The sequence below is a fragment of the Dipteris shenzhenensis genome, chromosome 8 (genome assembly GCF_047967505.1).
Source record: "Dipteris shenzhenensis isolate YYH24624 ecotype China chromosome 8, Dip_SZ_1.0, whole genome shotgun sequence".
NCBI classification, from domain to species: domain Eukaryota; kingdom Viridiplantae; phylum Streptophyta; class Polypodiopsida; order Gleicheniales; family Dipteridaceae; genus Dipteris; species Dipteris shenzhenensis.
Window position 1 is genome coordinate 4,018,558 of NC_141603.1, and position 25,051 is coordinate 4,043,608.

At 43.6% G+C, this 25,051-nt stretch overlaps 1 protein-coding gene across 6 annotated transcripts; it reads left to right on the plus strand.

The window, feature by feature from the left end:
- The first annotated feature begins 1,178 nt into the window (after positions 1–1,178).
- On the plus strand, positions 1,179–20,191 carry LOC147898990 (small ribosomal subunit biogenesis GTPase RsgA 1, mitochondrial-like). 6 transcript variants are annotated; one of them, XR_015541449.1, is made up of 8 exons: positions 1,179–1,751; positions 2,065–2,202; positions 2,281–2,591; positions 4,249–4,503; positions 17,298–17,567; positions 17,651–17,838; positions 18,243–18,535; positions 19,566–19,687. XR_015541449.1 is itself a non-coding variant. In XM_087378554.1 (7 exons), exons 1-6 carry the CDS (start codon positions 1,232–1,234, stop codon positions 19,690–19,692), a joined length of 1,887 nt encoding a protein of 628 aa, XP_087234680.1. In that variant the 5' UTR covers positions 1,179–1,231; the 3' UTR covers positions 19,693–19,732; positions 19,869–20,191. The 6 variants fall into 6 exon arrangements, 2 of the variants coding, with proteins under 2 accessions (XP_087234680.1, XP_087234679.1); XR_015541448.1 differs by having other exon boundaries at positions 2,065–2,591; XM_087378554.1 differs by lacking the exon at positions 18,243–18,535 and adding an exon at positions 19,869–20,191 and having other exon boundaries at positions 2,065–2,591; positions 19,566–19,732.
- Positions 20,192–25,051: the final 4,860 nt, after the last annotated feature.

A 25,051-nucleotide genomic window follows, 5' to 3' on the forward strand; every position in this document is an offset into this window, starting at 1 on the left:
AAAATGTAGGTGACAGTTGATTTCATGGGGCAGTAAGCAATTGAGGTGCTTCAAGTTTTGCATGGAAATCAAGTGGGTTGGTTAACTGGGCATTCGCTATGCTCGAGAGGCTTGGAAGGGTAGGACAATTCATGGAAGAGATAAATTAGATGGGGGAAAATGGATTGGATCCCTCTAGAATGATGGGGTGGATGTCGCCAAGGTTAGGTATTGCTCGTGCTAGGTTCTCTTTATGAGTCATATAGGGAACTCATTAAAAACTAGAAATACACACACAAATGTCAAAACTCTAAGAGGATCTCCTCACACGCAAAAGATTACCCCCAAGAAAGCACAATCCCACACAAGGAAATTGGAAAAATGAAGAGAGGGACTCACAAACAAGATCTCTTCTTAGTCTCATGCACTTCAAAGTAGGATACTAACAACCAGAATTAAAGAGAAACAGGGGGTTGGGGCTAACATAAGATCTCACATCACTTAATGGTATGAACTTCGATCCCAAATTTTAGTGCCTTCACTCTCACTTACTAGTGGAACTTGATCTTCTCCCTCACATCTACTTAGCCATCAAGCTTCAGTACCATGTAGAGCTGAGAATATAGCTCACACTCTAGACACACAATGAAGTGAGTACACAACTCACACTCTGCATACACACAGTGAAAAGGAAACCACCTTGGTTATATAAATGTACACCATCTCTTCTCTTACATTATAAAAGCAACATGATCTGTTACATTGAATCTTAAAGGGTTGCCCTAAGTTATGAAGGGCTATTCACATCAAAACTCGGGTCCCTAACCATCTAAACCCTTATACATCTTAAACAATCACATATGTCCCACCATACACCTTAATCAGTTCCAAGTTCAGATACTTCCTTTCCAAGCACATGTGATCTCAAAAATTCGTATAATTAAGCAAAGATCCTAAATGTTGTATTATAGTTTAGAAATATCGACCAACCTTGGAAGTAAAAAAATTAATCATGTCCCTCCTTTGCCATAGTTTGCAATTTCACCATATGAATAGTTATACATTTCCATCGCTACCCTTTTTGATGGAATAGTTCATAAAAAATAGAATAATAGAATATTGAAAGTGATGAACATCGTGGACAAGGAATGCCAACTTCTTGAACATATTCTTTTGAATGAATATGAGAGGATTAGCAATAATGTTGGATTTTGGATACCTTTAAAAAAAGGCTTTTAATGGAAAAAGCAAGATGGATGTTTTCATGAGCAACCATGAAGCTCTTCTCGTGTTGATGGGAGCTCATGAAATTTTTTGTTATCCACACAGTTTCGGTCCCCATTACTCTACATTGCCTTTCATTTGTCGTCGTATTGTCACACCCGCACCTTCTTTTCTGCACTCGTCTCATGGCCGAGGCATATTTTCTGTCGCATTTCCCTCTCAAACTGTTTCTCGAGCTCACCCTCTCTCCAGCGAAGCGTTTTTAGTAATTTCTTGTTCAGTCGAGCCTTCCCGGTCTTCAAGCTGTTCACGAGATGTGGGAAAAAGGGCAGACAGTACTAAAGCTTCTCGATTAAAGGATTTGCCAAGGAAAAGATCACGAGAGTTATCCAGGACAGGCGGGCCTCCAGGTCTAGAATCGCCACTCCCTCTTCAACAAGTTTCTGAAAAGCTCAGTGAAGAGGATACAGACCTTAACTATGATCAAGCCATCGGCAAGGTCGTGTCTGCACAAGCAAACTTCATGAGGGTCATAGTTTGGAGGGCAGGTAAATAGCTGATTGCCCGAGCTTGGCTGTGAGAGTTTAAAATTAATGATAGTGTGTGTGTATAACTTAGGACTGTGGCCATCCTCTAGGACTTCAGATGTCTGTGTACAATGTAGGAATGGAATCAAGAAAACACATTTGGCTTGTATATTTTGTTGAGTTTGGGAATAAACCTGAGCTTTTCACTCATGCTGCGGCTGTCACATTAGCAGTTACACCATTTGATCAAGTATTACATCTGCATTGGCACACAATATGTTATCTATGGGAAGCAAGAACAATTAGTTCTCAGGCTTTTATGTTGGTGTGGCAGGAACTGGGAAAATATGCTCAGGAGCAGGGGGAGGAAGCTCTACTGCAAAATCCATGGAGAATGTTGAACACCAATTCCATCCACATTTGCATGGGGCAAATGCTGTCTTTCAAGAGAGGAACCTACGGTCACAACTTACTGCTGATACTGCAGAAGCAGATACAGGAAGTTATACTTCAAGAGAAAAGGCGAACGTTGATGAGATGCCTGGGAAGGTTGGGATGGAACTTTTGTGTGTAGTAAGAGCACTTCTTAAAAAAATCAACAAAAAAGTTATGGTAGGAGACAGAGTGCTGGTTTCTGGTATTGACTGGACAGATGGTCGGGGAATGATAGAGCAAGTTTTTGGCAGAGAGACTGAAATTTTGGATCCTCCTGTTGCAAATGTAGACCAGCTGCTTTTGCTTTTTTCTATGGATCGTCCAAGGGCAGAACCATTCTCTTTGAGCAGATTCCTAGTTGAGGCAGAATCAACAAAGATTCCTTTTACTGTAGTATTCAATAAAACAGACCTGGCATCAGCTCAAGTAGGTTGCCTTTAAAGCTTAAACAATGATGCATAGCTAGATATCATTTGTTGGCTAGGAATTCTTTTGCTTTTGTTACAAATATGCTCCTCTCTTGCCTAATTATTATTCAAATGTTAGTATCAATTGCACTAAGAAAGAATGCAAGAGTGGCAAAAGTATGATATCTAGCTGGTGTTTTGGTCATGAACTATATAGTCAGCCAGTCACAGCTGACATGGGCAGAGCACACCAGTTGTAGTTAGCCGAGCAATTCAAAGAGACGTGGATTTTTTGTTTACCTGAGAGGGAGGGGTATAAGTACGAAGATGGGCATTGGACCAACCATGATGTATCTTTCTACAGTGTAATGCATGACATATCGAGGAGATTGAGCTTGTTAAACCTCGATATACCACGGATCAGAATAGAAAAGATGGCCAAGCTCCAGTTTAGGAAGCAAGCTAGAGTACTGCTTTGCAATGAGATAAAAGTGAGCCTAAATTTTAGTGTATGGCCTTGATTCTGTCATTTTAGCCACCTACACCACCTTGATAGTAAGCATGTCCTTATTCCTGGATTCTAGAGGTATCACGTGTCCATCCAAAAGCATTATAGCCTGCTGTCATATTCATACAGCATGGATGCGGTGGAGATACCATGTTTCTATATTCTAGGGGCAGCATCCATCCATACAGGGTTATGTACCCTCAAACCAAAGTAAAAACCCTAACTAGCCCTAACTAACCCAAGGGGGAAAAACCCTAACTGGGGACAAAAGGGCCCTTGGGGTGAGGGGTCCACACTAACCTGTGTCTTGATGGATTTGGCCGAGGAGCTCCCAAATTTGTTGGCCAAGAGGGGCACACTTGCCAGAAGCCAAAAGCTAATTTATAACAATCTATCAAATTTGTCCTTCCTTTGTGAAAGAGTGGGCTGCATATTAAACAACTGCCCCGTCAAGAGACCTCTTAGATTCACCTGGGGTATTGCAGCTCTTCTTGGAGGCATTTCAGCTTGAGTCGTTGAGGCTCACCGGTCTGGAGCATTGCCTGATGCTGAAGAGGGGGGTAGCACCTCCAACCCTTCACGATAGACATGCTCGCATATCTAGGGGTCGCTTGATTACATTGCATGTCTCACCCGAGGTACTGATTGCTGAGAGTATTTTTGCCATGGGACCTCTACGATGAGTGTAGTACTCACTCCACATAGATGATGCATTGATATATGGATGGAATGGCGATCCCAAGGACCACTATTGAAATGGTAGTACTCTTTCATCATTCTCTGGCGTTCTCTCAATTCCCCCTCAATTCATAATGTTTCTCTAGATATAGATGAGTCCATATAAAAAATACATATGTTTCAGCACTCTGCGCCATTTGAGGCCAATGCAACATCATAAATTAGTTGGTTTTTTCATGAAAGTGTTTGGATCTTTTATGCTTTTCGTGACATGTGCTTGCCATGATGAGGACACCATGTTTTACAATTACTTATATAAAAAATGGTTTATCTCTTTATTTCATGTTTTTTAAATAAATGATGGAGCTGGTGTTCAAGTTCTACTTTTCATTTTTAACCTACGATCTCTCTTATAGAAGCTTAAACTTTTAACGGTTATTTGTTAAAATTGAGATCACTCTAATATTTACCACCTATTTTTGCGGTACAGGAGATTTCCGAATGGGAAAACCGGTTATCATCATGGGGGTATAAACCTCTTTTCAGCAGTGTAAATACCAAGGTTGGGATTGTTTCATTGGTGAACATCCTGTCAAACAAAACCAGTGTTATTATTGGACCCAGTGGGGTAGGCAAGTCCAGCTTGATCAATGCATTACATGATCAAGTAGGTGTGAAGTCTTGGAACAACTTGGTGATGACAGATTGTGAAGATGAGTCCTCAAGGATCTTAGATACTGATGCAGTGAGTTTAAACTCTCTCTCTCTCTCTCTCTCTCTCTCACACACACACACACACACACACACACACACACACAGAGTGTTCGTCTTTTACACACACACACATTTTTTTTTTTTTTTGTGGAATCTTTGAGTCATATTATTACAAAAAAAGCTATCCCAGAAAGGGAGAGCTATATTACACACACACACACACACTTTTTTTTGTGAAACCAGTAACTATATTATTAACATGAGATCATTGTACATGACATTAGACTCCAAAAAAGAGCCTAATGGAAGAACTCAAAAACAGTCAGAAAACACTTCAAGATTAGTAGCATCCAAGTCTCTCGTAGCATAACTATCATATAAAGATTGCTTGAGGGACATTCGAAAGAAAGCATATGCCTACGAAACTGTTGTCCCATCCTAGAATGCAATTTCTGTGTCCAAATAGTCCATAGAACCCAAAAACGAGCCCAGTGAAAGAAAAGGAGGAATGGAGACATCTGAGATGAGAAGCATCCAAACATCCAGAAGAGTTTCCCGAATTTGATAGAGGGAAACCGAAGCCGCAGCAAATGAGAGACATGAGTGATCAATATCCGTGAGTGCGGGCAAGACCATAACAAATGGGGAACTGTCTCACTGTGATGAGAGCAACGGGGGCAGGAAGAGGAAGCAATACGATGTGCTGCCAATTTCACCCCAATGGAAAAAGCTCCCACTATACATCTCCAAAAGAAAAGCCTTTGTTTCAATGGCAATTTAGCTTTCCAAATTTTCTTGAGTTGTGATTGCCACCAAGATAAAGGCCTATCCAAATTCCAAAGAGTGTTGGCATGCTTATCAATCCATGGCGGTGGAAGAAGAAATCTGTAGACCATTGAGGAGGCCACATTATGCATTGAAAGTGAACAGGTAGTGGGAGATAAGGAAGTCAAATTCCAGTCCAGTAATCTGTCCTGTACAAACAATGGAGGAACAGGAACAAATGGCTGCAACATAATTGTAAGTATTCTCCAAATGTGCCTATGATATGCAGACCCAAGGGGAATGTCCTGCAAGCTTGTGGAAATGAAAGCACATAACCATGTTAATCCACAACATCTCCGACAAATCTTATGTCCAATTTCATAAGATTATATGCTTTAATAGGTGCCTGTAAAGCAAGAGGCGATTCAAACACCTTGCTCCAATGGATGCTTTCCAAGCGAAGAGAATTACCATGATGGGAAGAAGCACCTGACCATTTAGCATAAGAGAGAATTCTCTTCCAATCATGAATAAAAGCAGTAGAAACAGGACAACCAGGAATTTTTCCCTAAAATGTGGTCATGACTGCTTCCCAGTGATCTGTAATCCAATGCCCATATGCATGGGACGTCATGTTTCCACACATAGCTGCTAACATAATAGCCCATGGCTGTTTTTGTTGAAAAAAATCAGCAATCATAGTGCTCTTTCTTGCCAACATATGAAACTGAAGATTGAGAATATTCAGTCCCCCATGAGTCTTAGGAGAACAAACAGACTGCATGGGAAGTAGTCGCAAAGCCTTTTTGTGAGATTTGCTTTTCCAAAATATCTTCGTAGCCTGGGACATATAGGAAGCCAAATGCTTAAAAGACCAGGGAAGAAGAGGCAAATAAAATTGCACATATGCCATAATGATAGACTGTACTATCCAAAGTCGAACATGTAGAGGCCAAGTGGACAAATGCCAGTATTCCAGCTTCTTGTTAATCTTTTGAAGCACCCATTTGAGCTGTTGTTGAGGGGTCATATTCCAGCCAATGGGATATCCCTAAATGCCTCACAATCGTATGGGAAGAAATAATGTGGCCTGGCCAGAGAAGTGCATGCCAATCAGCTTCTTTCAATGCTAGAAGATTCGATTTCTGAAAGTTAATATTGCAGTCCAGCAGCTATGCCGAAATCATTCAGAGTATGCATCAAATGAGAGAGGTCACTTTGAGAATTCCTGGGCATGAAATATGAATCATCAGCATATGCCTGTGCAAGAAATGGCTGTGCCCCTGGAATTTGCAAGCCATGAAGCTGTCCTGTATCTGCAAGATGGTCCATATGCAGCAATAACGGATGAGTAGCAATGGCATACAATAGCGAACTAAGAGGGCAACCCTGTCTCACTGAGCGGGTCATAGTCCAGGTTCTTGACAACCCACCACCAAGCAAACATTGCGCGGTGGCATGAGAATAGAACCAGTAAATAATATGGACCAGCCGAGGGCCAAATCCCAATTTATGCATAGTCTGAGAAATAAAATCCCAATGGACAGTATCAAATGCTTTCGCAATGTCCACTTGCAGAATGAGAACATCTTGTTTAGAATATTTGGCTACTCAATTGCAATCAAAGCATTGGAGATATTGTCAGTAATCTGCCATGTTTCCAAGAAGGAGGAAGAGATTGTTCTGCCCAAGCATGATTGATCATAAGAAGAAGAGTGTTCTTGAGATCACCCCAGGATGCACGGAAAAATTCAACAGTCAATCCATCCCAACGAGGAGAGCTGCCTTTACGTAAATGACTCAAAGCATCATCCAGTTCATTAAGCATACCAACAAAGCCTGAACCCATTGAGCTACATCATTTGCTGAAGGTAACTTCCCTGGGAAGAAAATGATAACTGCTTGCTGAGAGAACTTTCGGAGAGGAGCGACCAATGAGGGCAGCTTCAGCTTATACTTAAGGGCCGGGGGAGGTTTGGCTCACTCCTTCCGGCTGTGGTGAAATTCATCCTTGAGCATGTCGAAAACATAGTGAGCATCTACAGAGGCTGCGGTAGAGAAATCGACTTGCTGTCTTTTGGAGTCCCGGGACAAGTCCTTCCGGGAATAACTTTTAAGCTGGTCCTCCATGGAAAAAACCAGAAAAATACGGCAGAAAAAAACCAGGATTGATGAAGTGGCAGAAAAAACCAGAATTGTACGACAGGGTTTGTACAGGGCAAACAGTACGGAAAGAGTACATGGCAAACAGTACAGACTGTACGGACTGCACGGGACCGTACGGACTGTACGGATATACAGAGGAGGCTGTACGGAAGAAACTGCACCGTACGGGGATGCTGATAGGGCACGCAGAGACTGTACGAAAGAAGAAGAACTTGGCGGAGATGCTGACGGGGCACGGGGAAACCAGGCTGTACGGAAAAGGACATGGGTGTACGGACATACAAAAGGGGCTTCAGAAAAGGTACGGCGATGGCGATGCAAACAGGAACAGAACTGCTCGGGGCTGCGTAGGGATGAGACGGGCCTGTTCGTACGGCCGTATGGTTAACGTATGGCGACTGTACAGGTGTACGGACAGGAGGGGAATCTATACGGGATCCTGGCGAGGCTGTACAGCAGAGACCCTCTCTCTCTCGACCTCCTCTCTCTCACGCTCTCGAGCCTCTCTCTCTTACACACACACACACACACACACAGTGTTTTGAATAAGACGACTTGGTTGTAAATTCACCGACATACTCGAAATGATTATGGCAAGAATCTCAGCATGTTAAGCTAGAATTTTGGCTGGATAACATAAAGTTGATTACCATTCCAAGAAGCCATGTCTACCTTATTGGCACCACAAGACCCGTGCCTCTATTTTGTCTAAATATTTTTTCTATTCCACCTAAAGTGGGGTAAGTATCATTGAAGTAATCCATAATCTCTGCAAATTCATCCCCTTTCTTAACAAGGCAAGCCTTGGTTCAAAAGTTTTTTAAGAATGCTGTATACAATGAGAAAATTAATTTGTTTGGATCTTTCCAGACCCTCTAAACACTCTAGATGTTCAGTACTTGCCCTAGTTTGTATAAGCTATTTATTACATCTTCTATATCATCTCACCTCCCTTCCTCCTTGAGAGAGAGAGAGAGAGAGAGAGAGAGAGAGAGAGAGAGAGAGAGATGTATTAATGTCCGCGGGAGGCCTCGCGGGCCTATGGGACAAAAGTGCGGAGACAAAGTAAACTCATACAAGCCACAGTGGGTTGGAGCGAAGGGCTCGCTAAGGCCCTCGCTGAGAGAGAGAGAGAGAGAGAGAGAGAGAGAGAGAGAGAGAGAGAGAGAGAGAGAGAGAGAAATTTTATTAGAGTCTTCGGAAGACCGATGGGTCTATGAGACTGAAAGAAAACCTGATACAAATCACAGTAAGGGTGGAGCTACTGAAACGAGCATCATCACCCGTACTGATCATACATAATCAAATACATCTAGATGTAACAATGAAAAGAAAAGGACTGGAGCGGAGTGGAATCCTCCGTATGTCATGTCGCCTTGGTTGGTGCATAGCCGGTGATGGGACGCTGGTGCCCGTCAAGGAGTGCCGTGCGTCTTGGTCTCTTAGACGAGGCTCGACGCAAGACCAGAGCCACCGTGACTCCCGTGGGACGTATCCCGGGTCTAAACAATGACGGGAGGTCCCCGAGAGTGATCTGTGTGTCCCCTCGATGTCTCGTGTGTCGTGCTGCGGTCGTCGGATCGGGGTCTGTCACGTCTGCGGCTAGAGACTGGACGATCAATGTCACTCGATGGGAAGAACTCTGTGATCCTGCTGTGAGAGGTGTCTGATGATGTGGCCAAGCCCCGTCGCCTGAGTAAGTACTCTCTGTGTCAGACCCCCTTGTGAATGAAGGCCGTGAGGCATCTCTGATCTAGGTAGGCGAGGAATCTGGAAAGGAGCCCGGAGCTGTCTCTGAAGAGGCAGTGGTAGCGACCTCGGATCTCGTAGTACACTGGGCATGTGAAAATAAAATGCTCCTCCGACTCAACCTCCTGACAGTCGCACAATATGCATAAGCGATGCTTCCTAGGAATCCCCTCTGCTTTGCCGCTCTCTATGCGGAGGTGGTGTGATGATACCCGAAACTGTCCGATGGAGATCCGTAGTGAGTGAGGCATATGAAGCTCAGTGTACCCCGGTGGTGTGATGAATCCCTCCTTCGAAATACGAAGACAGTAATCTCTGTAGAAACTCTGCTTCACTGGAAGCTCCCTTGGCTCCAACCAGGTCTTAAAGGTTTGTAGTTACAAGAGATCCTCTCGAATGACCTGGTTGGTGTGTGGCCCGATCGGGATGGTGGGTGGGAGTACCGGAGGGGCATCTAAACTATATTGAAAAGGAGGTATCCTATCGATGTGGAACCCTAGTCTCACAAACCATCTGTGAGTTTGTGCATACCAACATCGCTCGTCTCCCTCTGCTGCCAACCTCATGGAGGAATCGAGAGCCAACCATGGCAACCTCTGTCTCCCTGATGTGCAGTTCCCAGATGATCTAACCCGGTCTAGATATGTGATGGTCTGAAAGGCTGCATCTAGCTGGAGTGGAGAAGCACCAAACTCGGCCTGAATGATGTGATGTGGTACAGACGGTTTTCCTTGGATCATCCGTGAGAGCATGAGGATCTGTAGGCGCTCCACCCGTGTCCACTCTATCTCTGACATGTCAGGCCCCCAACAAGGGCTGCCATACATACCGGCTGGTCGGACCAAGGAGTCGAAGAGAAGAGCCTTGGTCCGAGGATCCTGGAAGTGGGAGTGGAAGCATTGTCTCTCTAGCTGAGCCAATGAGGCGTATCCCCTGCTCAGTTTGGCCTGCATCGCTGGTCTCATCGTGAAGATCGGGTTGGAGAAGATGAACCCCAAGTAAGTGTATGAGGATACGATCTCAACTGGTGACCCACTGAAAGTAAAAGTAAACTGCTTCCGTTGCATGTTTGCTCGAGAGGGGTTAAAGATCATGACCTTGGTCTTGCCAAGGTTGACCTCCAAATCATGGGATAAACAAAAAGCTTGCAGTGCATCTAGGTGTTGCTGGAGCCCCTCGGGTGTGGACGACAAGAGTGCCACGTCATGTGCATAAAGAAGAATCCTAATGATGATCCTGGCAAGTGAGCAACCGGTCCCTCCGAACGCCCCCATGAAAGTCTCAAGCTCATCGATGTAGAGGCCAAACAGGGTCGATGATTAGGGACAACCTTGTTTGACCCCTATGGTACTCAAGATCTCATCTGTCCAACATGCGCTTGTCCGAACTCGGCGTGAGACTCTCTCATACAGTGTCATGATTGCCCAGATGATCTCCTGATCAAATCCTAGAGTTTGTAGGCGTGTGATGAGACGAGCTCGAGGTACTGTGTCAAAGGCTTTGCAGAAATCCACAAAGCAGCAATATACCCTCTCCTTCCGTGATCTGGCCTCCTCAATGACACTCTTAAGTGTGAGTATGTGATCCATAGTCCCATGGTCTCGCCTGAAACCGGCCTGACCCTCTGCTCTGAGCCCTCTCATCTCTGCGAACAGGCTGACCGACACATCCAATACAGCTACATAGATCTTGGACATCACATGTCCAATCATGATAGTCCTGTAGTTACTCGGGTCCATGGGATCCCCTGCCTTGTGGATGGGGGTGATGGTGTTGAGTGTCCAAGTGTGGGGAAAGCCAAGGCAAACAACGTCATTGAATAGCTTTGCTAGGATCGGGGCTAACGTGTCGATCCCATATGCGATAAACTCAGTGCATAGCCCCTCGTGATCCTTAGCTCGGTCATTGTGCAGTTTCAATGTCACGTCCTTGACTCCCCCTCTGGTAAACAACGTGCAAGTGGTGGGGCGAGGTGTGTGTATGAGATCTAGAGTGGGCTGGTGTGGGACATCATAAAGATGGTGTGCATACATGTGCCAGACGCTCGTGTCGGTGAGGGGTGATGGAGACCTACGCTCAAGGAATCTTCGCCAAAAATCCTTAGAGTTGTTGCTGTACAAGATGTGCAGTAGCTCCTCCTCATTTCGACGAAGAAATGCCTGCTTCTTCCGACATACGAGACGTCGGTACATGCGTACTGTGTCTAGTGTGTTCGAGAGGTGACATTTGGTTTCAAGTCGGAGCTATCGGCGATAAGCCTTGCACTCCGCATCGTACCAATTGTTGCAGGGCAGAACCACCACGTGCTACAGAACCAAGAGGTGGTGGTCTAGTGGACCGTGTGGTGTGAGAAAAGATTTGGAGGGCAGCCTCGTGGAGTGTGCGACTAATCAGGGCAGCACGGTCCTCTATGAGTGGTATGTGATCGATGTAGGTTAGGAGTCTGTTTAGGCGTCCAGAGTAGGCCGGTGAGAGGTTGTGATCAGTGTGTCGTGGTAGGTGTCGTGCTTCCTATGTGGGGTGTGTGGTGTGGCTAAGCGTGGGGTGGCGATAGTGAAGAATAGGTATGTGTGATCAGCTCTTGGAGGGAGTGGTGCTACAGTGAAGTCGGTGATACATGAAGTGAAGGTAGGGGATCCCATGATGTAATCATCTACACTAGTGCCCCCTTGTGTGGGAAGCAAGTAAAACCACCTGAGGAGGGCCATAGGTCAAGCCCGTTGTAGATGATGAGATCATGCATCCTACCCAGATCAAGGAGCGCGTGTCCATATGATGTAACAGGCCCGTGTCGGTCTGATGAGGTCCTGGTCATACCTGCTCCGTCTAGGTCCATGTCTGGTAGCATGATAGAGTCGTCTCGGAAGTCCAGGAGTGGTGCCTGGCGCGTGCTCATCCTGGGGTTGAAGTCCCCAACAAGGAGAACTTCCCCACGGGCTGAAAGGTCTGGGATATCCTGATGTAAGGGTGCATATGGCGATGTCTCACCCTCCTCTCATGCCACTCTGGCGAAGTGGGATGTGTCTGGCGGGAAGTAGCATATTGCTATGAAAAGGTCACGGGTGTCTGTACGTCGGATCCGGATCGACATGAATCGGGAGTGTGCGTCCTTCCTCTCAATGGAGATGGCTCCAACGAGGGAAGACCTATACAATACTGCGACCCCGCCTGATCCACGGACTCCTCCTGTATCCCTCGTCTCATCCCTGAAGGCTGACTCCCATGTGTAGCCACTGACTATCGGTAGTGGACGCTCTGGGCTCTGGTGTGTCTCTGTGTAAAAGAATATGTCTCGTCCTGTATAAGACTCCGAGAATTTCCCTGGGTCTGACCATAAGGTACCATTACAGTTCCAAATGGTGCAGTCTAGGGTCTCGGAAACCTGAGTCTCATAGGCCTCGTCCCCCTAGGTGATACGGGTGGGAGCCCGACGGGTGCCGGTCAACAACCTACCATCTCGGACCACGGCCCATTTTTCCTCCTTGCGGGCAACATCCCGCTGTTGCAGAAGAGCTCGTTGCTCCTCAATCTGTAGTGGTGTCAAATCCTCGTCCGTGGACAGGGTGGGATGCTCTCATAGAGCGGCTCGGCATCGGAGTGTCGCTAGTCGAGCATGTGAATCTTTGAAGCGAATGACTAGGGGCTGCTCTCAGTTGGGATCTCTCCCAACACGCCATGTTCCCTCTATGCCATGGTCGGGGACCCCCATGGTGGTGGTCACAAAGGTGATCGCCTCCTCCATGGGCGTCGTAGTGGTGTTGGTGCTGTCTCGCGTGATCCCTCGTATCCGGATGTTGAGGGCCTTTGAAGCCCTCTGCTGCTGCTCCTGTATGGCGGCTGAAATGGTTGCCTTTGCGGGCTCCCGTTTCGCCACGTCCGCCCATCTAGTCGTCTTTGCTATAGCCGATTGTATCGTGGCTATCCGTGCCTCCATCTATGTGACTGGGGTCCCTCCAGGTGCTGCTCTGAGGGTCCCGAGCTCCTCTCAAAGTTGTGTGATGTCGTGTCTGAGTCCCTGGATAAGGGTGCCCTGCTCGTGTGTAATGCGGGCCTGCTCCTGGGTGTATCAGGCCTGCTCTTGGGTGTAATGTGTCGCCCGGATGCTGTGTATCTCAGCCAATAGGGAGTCCCAAGCATCTGGTGGGGGCCTAAGATGTCTTGGTCCAGGTGGGAACTGAATCTCGAGAGGGGTTGGAATGAAGGTGGGCTGCTGAGGTTGTACTGAGGGTGGGGACAGCATGATCTGGGTGAGGGAGTGGTATGTAGGAGTAGCGAGGCCAGATGAGGTGATGAAGGGTGGTTGACTGAGAGGTAGAGGTGATACGAGGGGAAAGTACTGTGGAGCCGTGGCTGGTAGGGCTAGTGGTGAGGCTACTGGAGAGGAGATCTATGATGATGATGCAGGAGAGGGGGAGGAGAGAGGTGGCGTAGATGATGAGGCGGATGATGGTGGTGAAATAGTGGTGGTAACCATAGAGGTCGAGGATGTGGTGAGCGGCATGGGCTTTGGGTGGGCCCCTTTCTTCTGGGCCACGGTAGTGTCCACTATCAAACCGCTCCGGTTGCTGCGTATGTTGAAGTCCTCTAGATTGAGTTGCTTTTGTGTTTTCGCCTTGTCACCGTTTCCCTTCCCCATCTCCACGCGTATGCAAATTTGGACCGAAGGGTCTCCCGCCTAGTCTCCTGTCCTCATCCGCGTGTTCCCTTCATTATGGGGGAGGCAGCAGCGGGCAAAGAGGGGATTGCAGGAGGTCGGAGCTGTTGAAGAAGAAGAGTCGGAGCTGCGAGTGGGGGGTTTTTAAAAAAAAAAAAAACTTTACCAAAAAAAGAAAAAGAAAAGTGGGGGGGGGGGTGCTGAGCGAGGGGTAGCGGGGGGTAGCAGGGGGAGAGAGAGGGGTAGCGGGGGAGAGAGAGGGGTAGCGGGGGGGGTAGCGGAGAGGGGTAGCGAGGGGGTAGCAGAGGGGTAGCGGAGGGGGTAGCGGGGGGGTAGCGGAGAGAGTAGTCATCCCCATTGACATCAACAATCCCAACGGTTGGTGCAGCCTGATGTGTGAACCAATGCTCTCTTGTATGTACACGCCCTACATGTCTACATAGATATAAGCATTTGTTAATATAACAAACTCCGTACCATTTCTAATAGCAATGCAAAGGTGATGATTAATGCCAGCAGTTAAAGAAAGGCCTAAACTCACTTGTAAGGGAAAGTCTACTCTAACATAGACAACTACTTTCAATGGTAGGATAAAATTACCACTTGTATGTTAATAAAATACCAGCCTTCCCATGCTCAAATTCCAAGCTTAATATCGGTAGAGAAACCTGGAATACTAGCCTTAACCGTGCTAAAATTCCAGAATGACCATGCTGAGATTGCAGCCTTAACCATCCTAAAACCAAGCTCAAATTTGGGGAACGCCTGGGAACTTTTGAAACACCATCATGTGGAGGAATATGTTTGCTAACCCAAGACGCACTAGAGTCTGGCAAGAGGGCTTCAATGTTGCATAGATACACATGGAGTTTAATTTTTAAAGATAATAGACAAGTGACAAGTTGGACAGTTTAATGTTAACTTTTACATTTTAGCGAAGTTTTCACGTGGTGAAATGATTTGAGCATGCTGTATATGCGAATGAGGCTCCAACTAACATTCATAGAGCCTCTGTAAAATGCTATTTTCCTTTAGAGACATAGCCCCTTGTATAAGTTGAGGATGAAGGGCCTCTGCGATTCCCTTTTTCATACCTTGACGTGCTGGAGTTTTATAGGATGGAAGTTATTCTGCTAGAAGACTTTAGTGCATGCATTGCAGAGAGAGATATGCACATTATTGACTTTACAAGACACTCCATTATGTTGTCTCATATGCAGCTAGAGGTTACCATGACCTGAAAATATTCAAGCAGTAGGGGTATGCCTCTATTGGACGAGACTTTTGGAGATAAGGACCACAGATAATAATTGGATGGAGAGCTGGTCACTGTCATCGCGGATCACTTTCCTCCCGCGTGGAGGTGGGTTGAGCGTTTTGGACTACGTCATTGGGTCCCATATCTTTGCAGCTTTTATCATAGACTTGTTTGTTGTTTTACCTACCTAGCTGTCACATATCTACTTTGTGAAAAATCACCAACAGCTCCATGGGCTAATGTGGAAGCATATGTATGTGCCATGGGTGTAGATCATGTCCAAAGGCATGTATGGACATTAAACTTAAAAGAGGGAAAGGCTCACACACAATGCATTTGATGTGATAAAAAATGGTAGTTCAACAAAGGTACATAAGTGTTGCTGTCTTTGTCTTTGCTGCCCATTTGCCCACCATCCAAGGTTCATTTCTGTTGATAATGTGGGATGCACTTTTATACAAGCCCCATGTATGTGTTGGTTGGCTGCCTAACCGTCCAACTTGCTACCGTAGAAGGGATACCTACAGCTCAAAAGATGCTTGAGTAGCATGCTATAGGGTCTCATTGGGTCCCATAATAATTCCTTATGTTGTCTCCATCTAACCCTAGATGGGTACCAAGGTTGGCTTGTGAATGGAGGATAACTCTCCCCAATAGTACCCTCTTGTTATATCCAATCGGTTACTTGATTGCAAATATGTGCATGACAACTTAATTTTTTGTTTCCAAGCGCCTCCATGGTCATTAGAAGTGATGATCTAGCCCTTTGACTTTATGATGAGGTTTCCCTCTCACAATGGTTAGATAAGGAATCAGCTCCTTTGTCTGTTGTGCCTACACCACTTGTTGTCAAATCATATTGTCACATGGGCTAGACTTTTTGGTCTAGTTTTTGAGAAAAGGAAGTAAGGTGCAGAACGGTGAAGGAGAAATGAGTTGTTAAACTGTTGTATTGAGAATGAGAATACAAAGGATAGTGCAAGGGTATTAAACCCTAAAACCCTAAGGTGAAAGTCAAACTAAGGGCTAGGACCCATATAACAACTAACTGAACCACTGATTGTGTTTTGAGTGGGAAAAGCCCTCAATTAGGGGAAAAGGTCCCCTGCCTTATTACAGCCTAACATTGACCAGTGCCTTCACCCCCCCTGCAGTGACAATGTCTTGATGTACAAGGTCTCATCTCAATCCCCAAATGGAAACAAGTTTAAAGCTTTGCGAAAGGCCTCAAATATTTTTTGAGTTGGTGCCTTGGTGAATAGATCGACCACATGCTGATGTGTTGGGAAAAAGATCAGGCTGATCTCCCCTGCATGTAACGGCTCTTTGACATAATGATAGTGAATTTCAATGTGTTTCATCTGATCATGAAACACAGGATCCCGTGCTACTGAATAGCACTCTGACTATCAGTGAGAATTGGATTGGGAGGCTCCAATGATGCATGTAGATCTGCAAGCAATTGTCACAACCAAATGCATTCATTTGTTGTTGTGAAAGCTGCCCTATACTCAGCTTCACAAGAGGAGGTAGCAACTGACAATTGTATGATACTCTATCATGAAATGCATGAATGCCCGAAAAAGAAACAGGTTTCACTGGGTGACTGCTATCACCAGCCCAATGTGAGTCATATTTTTATGAAAGAGAATGACAGGTATCATGTACATAGCAACACACACAGAGAAGGAGGAAGCCTTCTTCTTCTTCTAGTGAGCTCCTCATAATACATGATATACTAGTTGTGCGGCGGCAGTTGTGCCTTACATACGTGGGCACTAAGAACAAACACCACAACTGCATCTAATAATGCGGGATAAGATAAACTGCGTGTCCTGCGTATTGGTAACCCGGTGTGCTCCACCTATCAGTGATGAGCTGGTGGATAGAGACGTGGCTAAAAACCTGAGTCGATATTGAAGTTTGTAATAATGAGGAAATATGTGGTAATATCTGTGCTATCAAAGATGTGATGCGTGCTGATTCATGTCAATGCAGAATTTTGATGCTCTGCTGTGCATGATACTGCTTGAAGTCTGTTATGATTGCTGCATAAATATACATGTTGTGGAAGGTCTCAGGTGATTTCAAGTATTGACAGTGAAGATTGTTATTGCTTGTGGTTAAAACAATGAGAGTGTGAGGACAGTCTTTAAGATGCCAATTTCAATGTCCAGTTTATTCCGCTGTTGATATGTTTACATTTTATCTAAATTTTCCAATTGCATTCCAGGACAAGGAATCCATGTGCATGCAGGTGCAAAGCTGGGGTGAGGGTTCTTCAAAGGAATCCATGCACATGGAGTTGCAGAACTGGAGTGAGGGTTTTGAAGAACAAATGGTTGGGGGAGTCTCTGAAAGAAGTGGTCGTGGCAAGCATACAACACGCAATGTGACGTTACTGAGGCTGCCCAGTGGTGGCTATCTTGCAGACACCCCAGGTTTCAACCAGCCAGGACTTGTCAAAGTCACTACCAAGCTGCTGCCACATTTGTTTCCAGAGGTATGATATTTTTGCTTCTAGTAGTGATTTTTTGAGTGTGATGTGATCAGCCTCCATAAGGGCTTTGTATGCTTTTTTGGCAGATAAGAACTAGAATTTCCGAACGAGGACTGTGCGGCTTTTCTGACTGTCTTCACACTGGGGAGCCAGACTGTGCAGTGCGAGCAGACTGGGAGCGCTATGTCCATTACCTTCAGCTGCTTGAAGAATTGAAGAAACGTGAGCAGATTGAGCTGAAAACATTCGGCACCAAAAGGGAGAGTGATGTGAGGTCTGTTCTCTCTATAATTTCTGTTGCATGGCTCTTTTATCAATCTTAATGCTGGCAAACTATGAAGTTATCTCTTTCTCAATGGTTGATACACATGTTGCTATTTGAAGTGGACAAAGGGATCACAGCCGCTGACAAGCATGCTCTATTTGCTTTGTCGGTGTTTTCTGTTGACGTGTTTTTGTATCTACTGCTGTTTTACACTTATGTCTGAGTCAGCCACCAATGTCTACTTATCACGCTAGAAAAGCATAGTCCTAGATAAATTGTCATTGTCATTATGTAACTTTTTTACCTGTTCTCGTGAGGCATCCCTCATTGTTATGTTTGAATAATTGTCTTTTTATAAAGGAGTGGTAATAAATATTTTTCTTACATAGCATCTAGTTTTCTTGGCTTGTCAGAAATGACATACAACTGCAGGTGGCAAACTTGAATCATGAATGCAATGATTTCATAGAGGGAAAGTATTACAGGCGGTACATGAGTTCAGAAACAGCAATGAAGCTTTGGATGTCAAAGACCACAGTCATCTATCTTGGGTCCACTAGAAATTTCTCCCAACATGATGTCTGAACTTTCGATCATGTTTTTTCTTGTAATTTGTTGATTCGTGAATGCAATGATGTTAGAGAGGATATCCAACAGGAGGTGGTACGTGGGTTCAGGGATAGGGACAGAGCATGGGATGTCAAAGGTTAGTCATCTTGCATGAGATTTCTCCCAAGAACTAATGTGGAATGATGTCTGAATTAAAGACTATGATTCTTTTTGAAACTTGTTGAGATGAATAAATCCACAAGATCAAGTCTAATAATTAAGGCCAATCAATGGATGAACGAGAGCATATTGCTTCCATTACAATGCTGCCCCACATTTGGCTTAAGGAAGCAAAGAAAGCACAAATTTCACTGCTTGCCACAATCTTCACACTGATTGTTCCGTAGCCGCCACTAATCAAGTTGGATGAGTGAACGAAATAGTGGAAAATTGCAACCCCTACTAGTAAAAGGGATTGCCCTCCACATGAGCATATCATCAGGTCGATTCCCCTGCCATAGTGCATAACTGGCCTGGCAATCCTGGGGCTGACTTGGGCCAACCACGAGCTGACTTTCAGCTGACCAGACGCAGATTTCCCAGCTGACATGCCACGTGTAGCAACCCACCATAAGCTGGATGAGATACGGCAGTCCTGCTACATGTCTGCATACTGGCTTGCATGATCTGGCCCATCTGATGCCTGGGCTGGTGCCTAGCCTGCTTGGCAATGTGGTTGCACATGGCCCAGGTTATCTAAGATCCTTCCTTGACATGCCCTTTTGCTTCTACTCACATGGGATCAATGTGGAGCTTTGATGTCCAGGATGTGATGCAGGTTTTGGCAGCCTTCTCTCGTTTAAAGCATTTTATACTATCCTTCTTTTGCTACTTTCCTCTGTGATAAAATTTCAGTGATTATTTTGTGAATATGATAAAATTACAAGTTTGTTGGGAAAAGTTTGGTTTATGATTTGAAAGCTGAGTTTTTTTCGTACTGACATGAAAATCAGTGTAGCTAGATATATAAGTGATTATGTTGTGACTACGATGTGATTCGCGAATACAAGCTTGTTGGGAAAAGTTTTGTTTTGTGATTTGGAATTGAGTTATCTGATCTGATATGATCAAGATTACATCTTATTGCAATGTTGAGATTCATGAAAATCAGTTCTTGTGTTATGTAGGTATAAGGTGAAGGCCTTGGGTTTGAAGCAGCCAGAGCCAAGGCTTGAACTAAAAAAACACCGGCGAACCTCTAGGCACGAAGAAAAGCAACAACTTGCGATTGAGATTGCAGAGGAAGTGGAATAGCTCGAAGGGTTTCTATGGATGTGGAAATACAATGGTGCAGGTATAAGGTGAAGGCTTTGGGTTTGAAGCAGCCAGACCAAGGCTTGAACTTACAAAAGAACCGGTGAACTTCAAGCTTGAAGAGAAGCGACAACTTGGCATTTGAGATTGCAGAGGACGTGGGATAGCTTGAAGAGCTTCTGGACAATGGTTCTGTGGTGAGAATTCATTAATAGTTAGGTAGCTGGAGAGTATCCTAAGTGGAAGAGTAACACTTCTATTGCAACATAGATGGCCACTCCTAATTCTTTTGTCAAAAAATTGGAGACTCGAACATATCAAATCTTGTGGATGCCAATTTTGGTGCAAGTCTGAAATGGTCAAGAAACCCAATATTTTATGCAGCCTTTGAGAGTTGATGGCAAGTTTGAAAATTGGAAGTAAATATAGATGAGAAAAAGGGTAACAAAACCTTTTGAAAGTGCAACCATGAAAATTAAAGTGCATATGGGGCCAAGGAAAGATCAATTGACAAGAGAATGTTGAGTGATTGAGTAATGCTAATAAACTTTGAAGATTTTGCTTTCAATTTTGTTCATAGTGCAGTATTTGTGTATGTTGCAATGTGAAGTATTATAGAGCTAATGCTCGAGGGCTCCCACGATTTGGAAAAGAGGTGCTTTTCATGGGATATTACTCCCAAACCAATCTTTTTATGACCAAACCAATCATACAAAGCCCGATATTATGAAACCAAAAAACTTGCTATGAGGAGATAAGGCATCAAGGTTTGAGTTTCTGAGTGTGTTTGAGGAAGCAGCCTTATGAATAGTTGCAAGCAAAAGAAAGCGTAACTATGTGGAAGCAATTGTGACTAAGCAAACAAGAGGCAGGTTGTGAGCATGCTAGACCATTGATGAGAGGAAGAGTGAGCCGGCAATTAATTAAGAAACATTTGCAAGAAGCGGCCTATATTCATGTGTCCAAAATCTTGCATCAAGGCAATGATTTTTTTTGAAATGAATCCTAAATTAGTACGTGTGCGCCAAATGAGCTAAAATAAGTGCAAAGCCTAATTCTTGCTTTAGCAAAATAGACTTGAGAATAATGTGTGCAAGGTTTGGATGACAACTAGTATTCCATGATGTTTGCATATGCATCCTTTGTGAAGGTAGTAATAATTGGAGTAGATAGTAGTATGTATGGAAGTGGGAAATAAAGGGGAAGAGGGAAGAATGCATAGTGAGGATATAGCAGTGAAGGAAAAATAGAGAGAAGGGGGGTGGGAAGGTTTCTTCATTGATTGAGGGGAAGGGGTAGGGCAAGGTTCTTCATTGACTGAGGGGAAGGGGCGATGTGCATGGGGGGTGGAAGGCTCTCATATATTAAATTATGGGAGGGAGAGTAGAGAAAAGTAAGGTGATGGGAAGGGAACATATTTTCACAATTTGGATAGGAAGTTTTTACAAAGGAAAGGAATAGGCATCTTCATATGAAGGGTGGGATAGGAACATGGAAGGGGCACAAACCATATTTGTATTGTGTCAAAGAGCAATCCATCCAAGACCTTTTGTAAAAATGCACCTTTGGTGCATGACAAAAAGTGTCGTGTTTGTTGTCATTCTTTATCTCGACATTTTCACCCAAACCAGTCCTTATTTTCATTCTTAAAAAAAATAAAGCCTTGATTGATATGGTCATCAACAACGTTGTTTTTTACTACCTTAAATTTCATGAATTCTCATTAGCAACAAGACTCCACAATTTTTTTTAAATCATTGCTCCAAAGTGGATAGTGCATCAATTGGAGCTTTCAAGATTGACCAAGGGAGGTTCAATTCATCTTTGATCTTGGCTATATTACCACACTAGGCGGTAACAAATCACAATAGTTTACATTTAAGATCCTTTACAAGGAATTACTACATAAGAAAGTATACTATAATTTCTACGAACTTGTTAGTAAAGGAAATTCTTACATCGAGGCATGATATTGCATCCATCTTTATAGGCGAGGGTTAGAGACACGGCATTGCATGAGGTTGTTCACATGTCTACCATGATGGTTCCCTTCTATTTTCTTCCACACATTAGGGGACTTTCCGACTCAAAAAGGGCCTCATAAGGAGTGGATTAGCAAAATGGATTAAGAACTAACAAGGCCTATGGAGGGTCCCATCAACCCCATATGGGGACAAAAACGTACATCTCCTAGGCTCTTGGTGATCCTAAAAAGTCTACCTCCCTCTCCCACTTAGAGAGGCCCCCCACTTCCAAAAAGTTGACTCCTTTGGGGTGGTCCCCATTCTCAAAAAGTATGTCGTGGGTACCATCCCCCCCAAAAATGTGATTTTTTTCAAAAGTGCCAAAATTGGCTCAGAACCCTTCCAAACCTTCCCCCAAACCATGCCTATGCATCTAAATCACTTTCCACACAACTAAGGCTTACTCCTCCTCAGCATAATCACCTAAATCATACCCCTCACCATAATACTTTTCAACCTCTAAATCCAAATTTATCTCATTATTTTGTTTTGTTGTAATCCCAAACTTGCTTCCAATGATCTTATTCTACCCTGCTAATCTAAAATCTTTGCTCCTTTAACTTTTGATCCAAGACCCTGCTTAAAAAGACTTGTTGATTCTAAAATTGCAAAGGAAGGTTACAAGAGACAATCACGATAAGAACAAATTGTTGAAAGAGGCTTGGTCCCTCCAACAACAGCTTGCTACATTGACTAGGAGATTAGAAAAAATAAAAAGAACCCCTCTAGGTTACAAGCATAGGATTGAGCTTGTGCAACCAATGGAGAGCTTAGCTAATGGTGGTGGAGTAAGGAAGCGCATGGTACAAGCTACACCGTATGTATGTTCGGACTATTTTGTAATTATGAAGCATTACTTACAAATGATGTAGTCGTTTATTTTTATGCTTTTTGCAAAAATTTTATGGAGGAGGGTATTGGAAGAGATTCATCCGACAAACTCTATGCCGTAAAGAGTGTAATGAAGAAAAAAGAATTCATTTCTATTCCTAGGGATCCTCGCTGTCAACGTGCATTGCGACATACAATTTTACAAGAGGTTGCAGCTGATTTAGAGAATTTTGTAGATCCATCGGAAGTTGTCCATGCATGTGATGCTGCTATCATTAGTCGGCAAGGGTACTTAGTTGTAATAACATCTTTGGAAATGCACTTTGAGGTCAAGGTGTAAAGAATCCTTTATTACCTAGGTTGGTATATGTTAGAAATGTAAGGAATAAAATATATGCTATCCACGATTGGTTGGGTGGATTTATACACATTTCAGAAAGCATGATGTTTGTAGGCACAAAGAAGCTGAAAGGCCAATAGAGAAAAAATAAAGGTAGTCAAAGGGGAAAAGCAAGGACCAAGCAACTTTGAGTACACGGGGCAAAACAATGTCCTTTTGGAGGTATGTGGGGTACAAGCTGCGATGGTAGAGTTTTACACATGAAAGCATGAGGTAGGTTGACATTTATATTATTTATTTGAGCTACAATTTTTATCGGAATCTTTTCTGCTAGTGTAAATCTTACAGTCTTTAGATTGTGAAGGAAAGTTAGTATTTGTTATCAAATTTGATGCGTGTGAGGTTGTAAAAGGCCACAAGTTGGAGAGGGTTAGTATTACTTTGATGAACAAAGCCCTTACACATGCCAAAGATAAGGAAGTTAGAGAAGATTTTAGCGTGTATTAAAAAAAGGCACATTTGGTGGCTTGCCACATTTGAACTTCCTAAAGAGACACACTTGTTTTTGAAATGGGTCTTTGATAGGTTTCCAATTCCAAGTGTCATACATGCTTAGACAAAAGGAGAGTTGTTTCAATTGAAGGGTTTGGATCCTTCAAAGTCGAATGACACATGGCAAGAGACCTTAAAACATTGAAGTGTATGTTTGAAATGGAATGGAACAAACTTGAGTGAGTAACAACACGAGCGCAGGAAAACATAGAGGGAAAGAGAAAATAACTTTGCGAATAGTAAAGATGTGATGACTGACATCTTAGATGATGATGATATCAAATGGATGTACTAAAGCAATGGAGTAATGAGCTACGATTAGGATGCTGCACCCAATAGAGATAAAATTGATGAACAATGGGATCCAATTTTAAATATCCCATTACAAAGAGTATATTTTTGTGTGTTGCATGCCGAGATATGGCTCATTGATAAGTTCCTTTACTTGCACATTGCATATGTATAGAACATGAAACTAGAAGAGAGAGTAGAATCATGTATAGCAAGGGTTGAAGCTCTTCTCTTGAGCATTGGTTTACATGGAGGGAATCTAAAGCTGTCCAAAGACACACAACTCTCATGAAAATCACGGAATCTTCCAAATGAATTGTCTATGGGGGGCTCAAAGGCACGACGGTTTTTGTCTAATTATGGAAAAAATTGATTAAATATGCATTGGAATTATTGGAAAGACTTATGTTACTACACCACTAATTTGGAAGATGATCACCTTGAGAGAACATCTTTGGAAAAGCATTGTACAACATGGTAAAGATCTTAAGAAAGCCTTCCATAGATGATGAGGATGTGCAGCTATAAAGTCATCGTAAAAGAGTTCATTGAATCCATGGCCCTTGGATGGGGTAAATCACACAATACTCATTACATGGCATGTTTGGTCTTCACTTTTTTTGAAACTTTAATTGCAATTAAATTTATCCTTTGGGGGTGTTTACCTCATATATCTTTCCTATGGATGTAACACATTCTTTACGCTCACGACCTGTGGTTCCTTCAACAATATGGTTCGTTGATTGTGTAGAGTGCCCAAGGGATGGAGAATTCGCATTATAGATATTGAGGTGCTTATTTCAAAAGTACATGGTACAGAGGTCGGTTGATGGAAGTAATTCTCTTCGTAAAATATTTGAGTGGTTCTATCGTGGTATAATTGGGTCCTCGTATACAAAGAATAAATCTTTGCAAACAGAGTAAGCCCAAGCAATTTGTCGAGTTTAAATGAGTAAAATAAGGTGTTCATGGAAATTCTTCGCAACCTTTCCAGAAACATAAAAGGTGGTTAGCAACTAGAGTTGTATATGAAAGCATTGGATTACCAAATAAGATGTACATTGATGTTAATTCAAACCTCAATTTAATATTTCTTGTAGTGCTTTTAGGACACATTTGAATAATTGGCTCAATTTTTTTGTTTTGTTTATAGAAACGTTGAAATTCCTTACTTGTGGAGCCAGCATTGAACATCATTCTCTTTTATACAATCATGTACATTCAAGCAATAATATTTGTTTCAATCACTAGGGAGCTATAATTAGTAAAAAGCTCAACATTGGGTTATACTTATCAAAATATTTTAAGTCAAAAGTGGGGG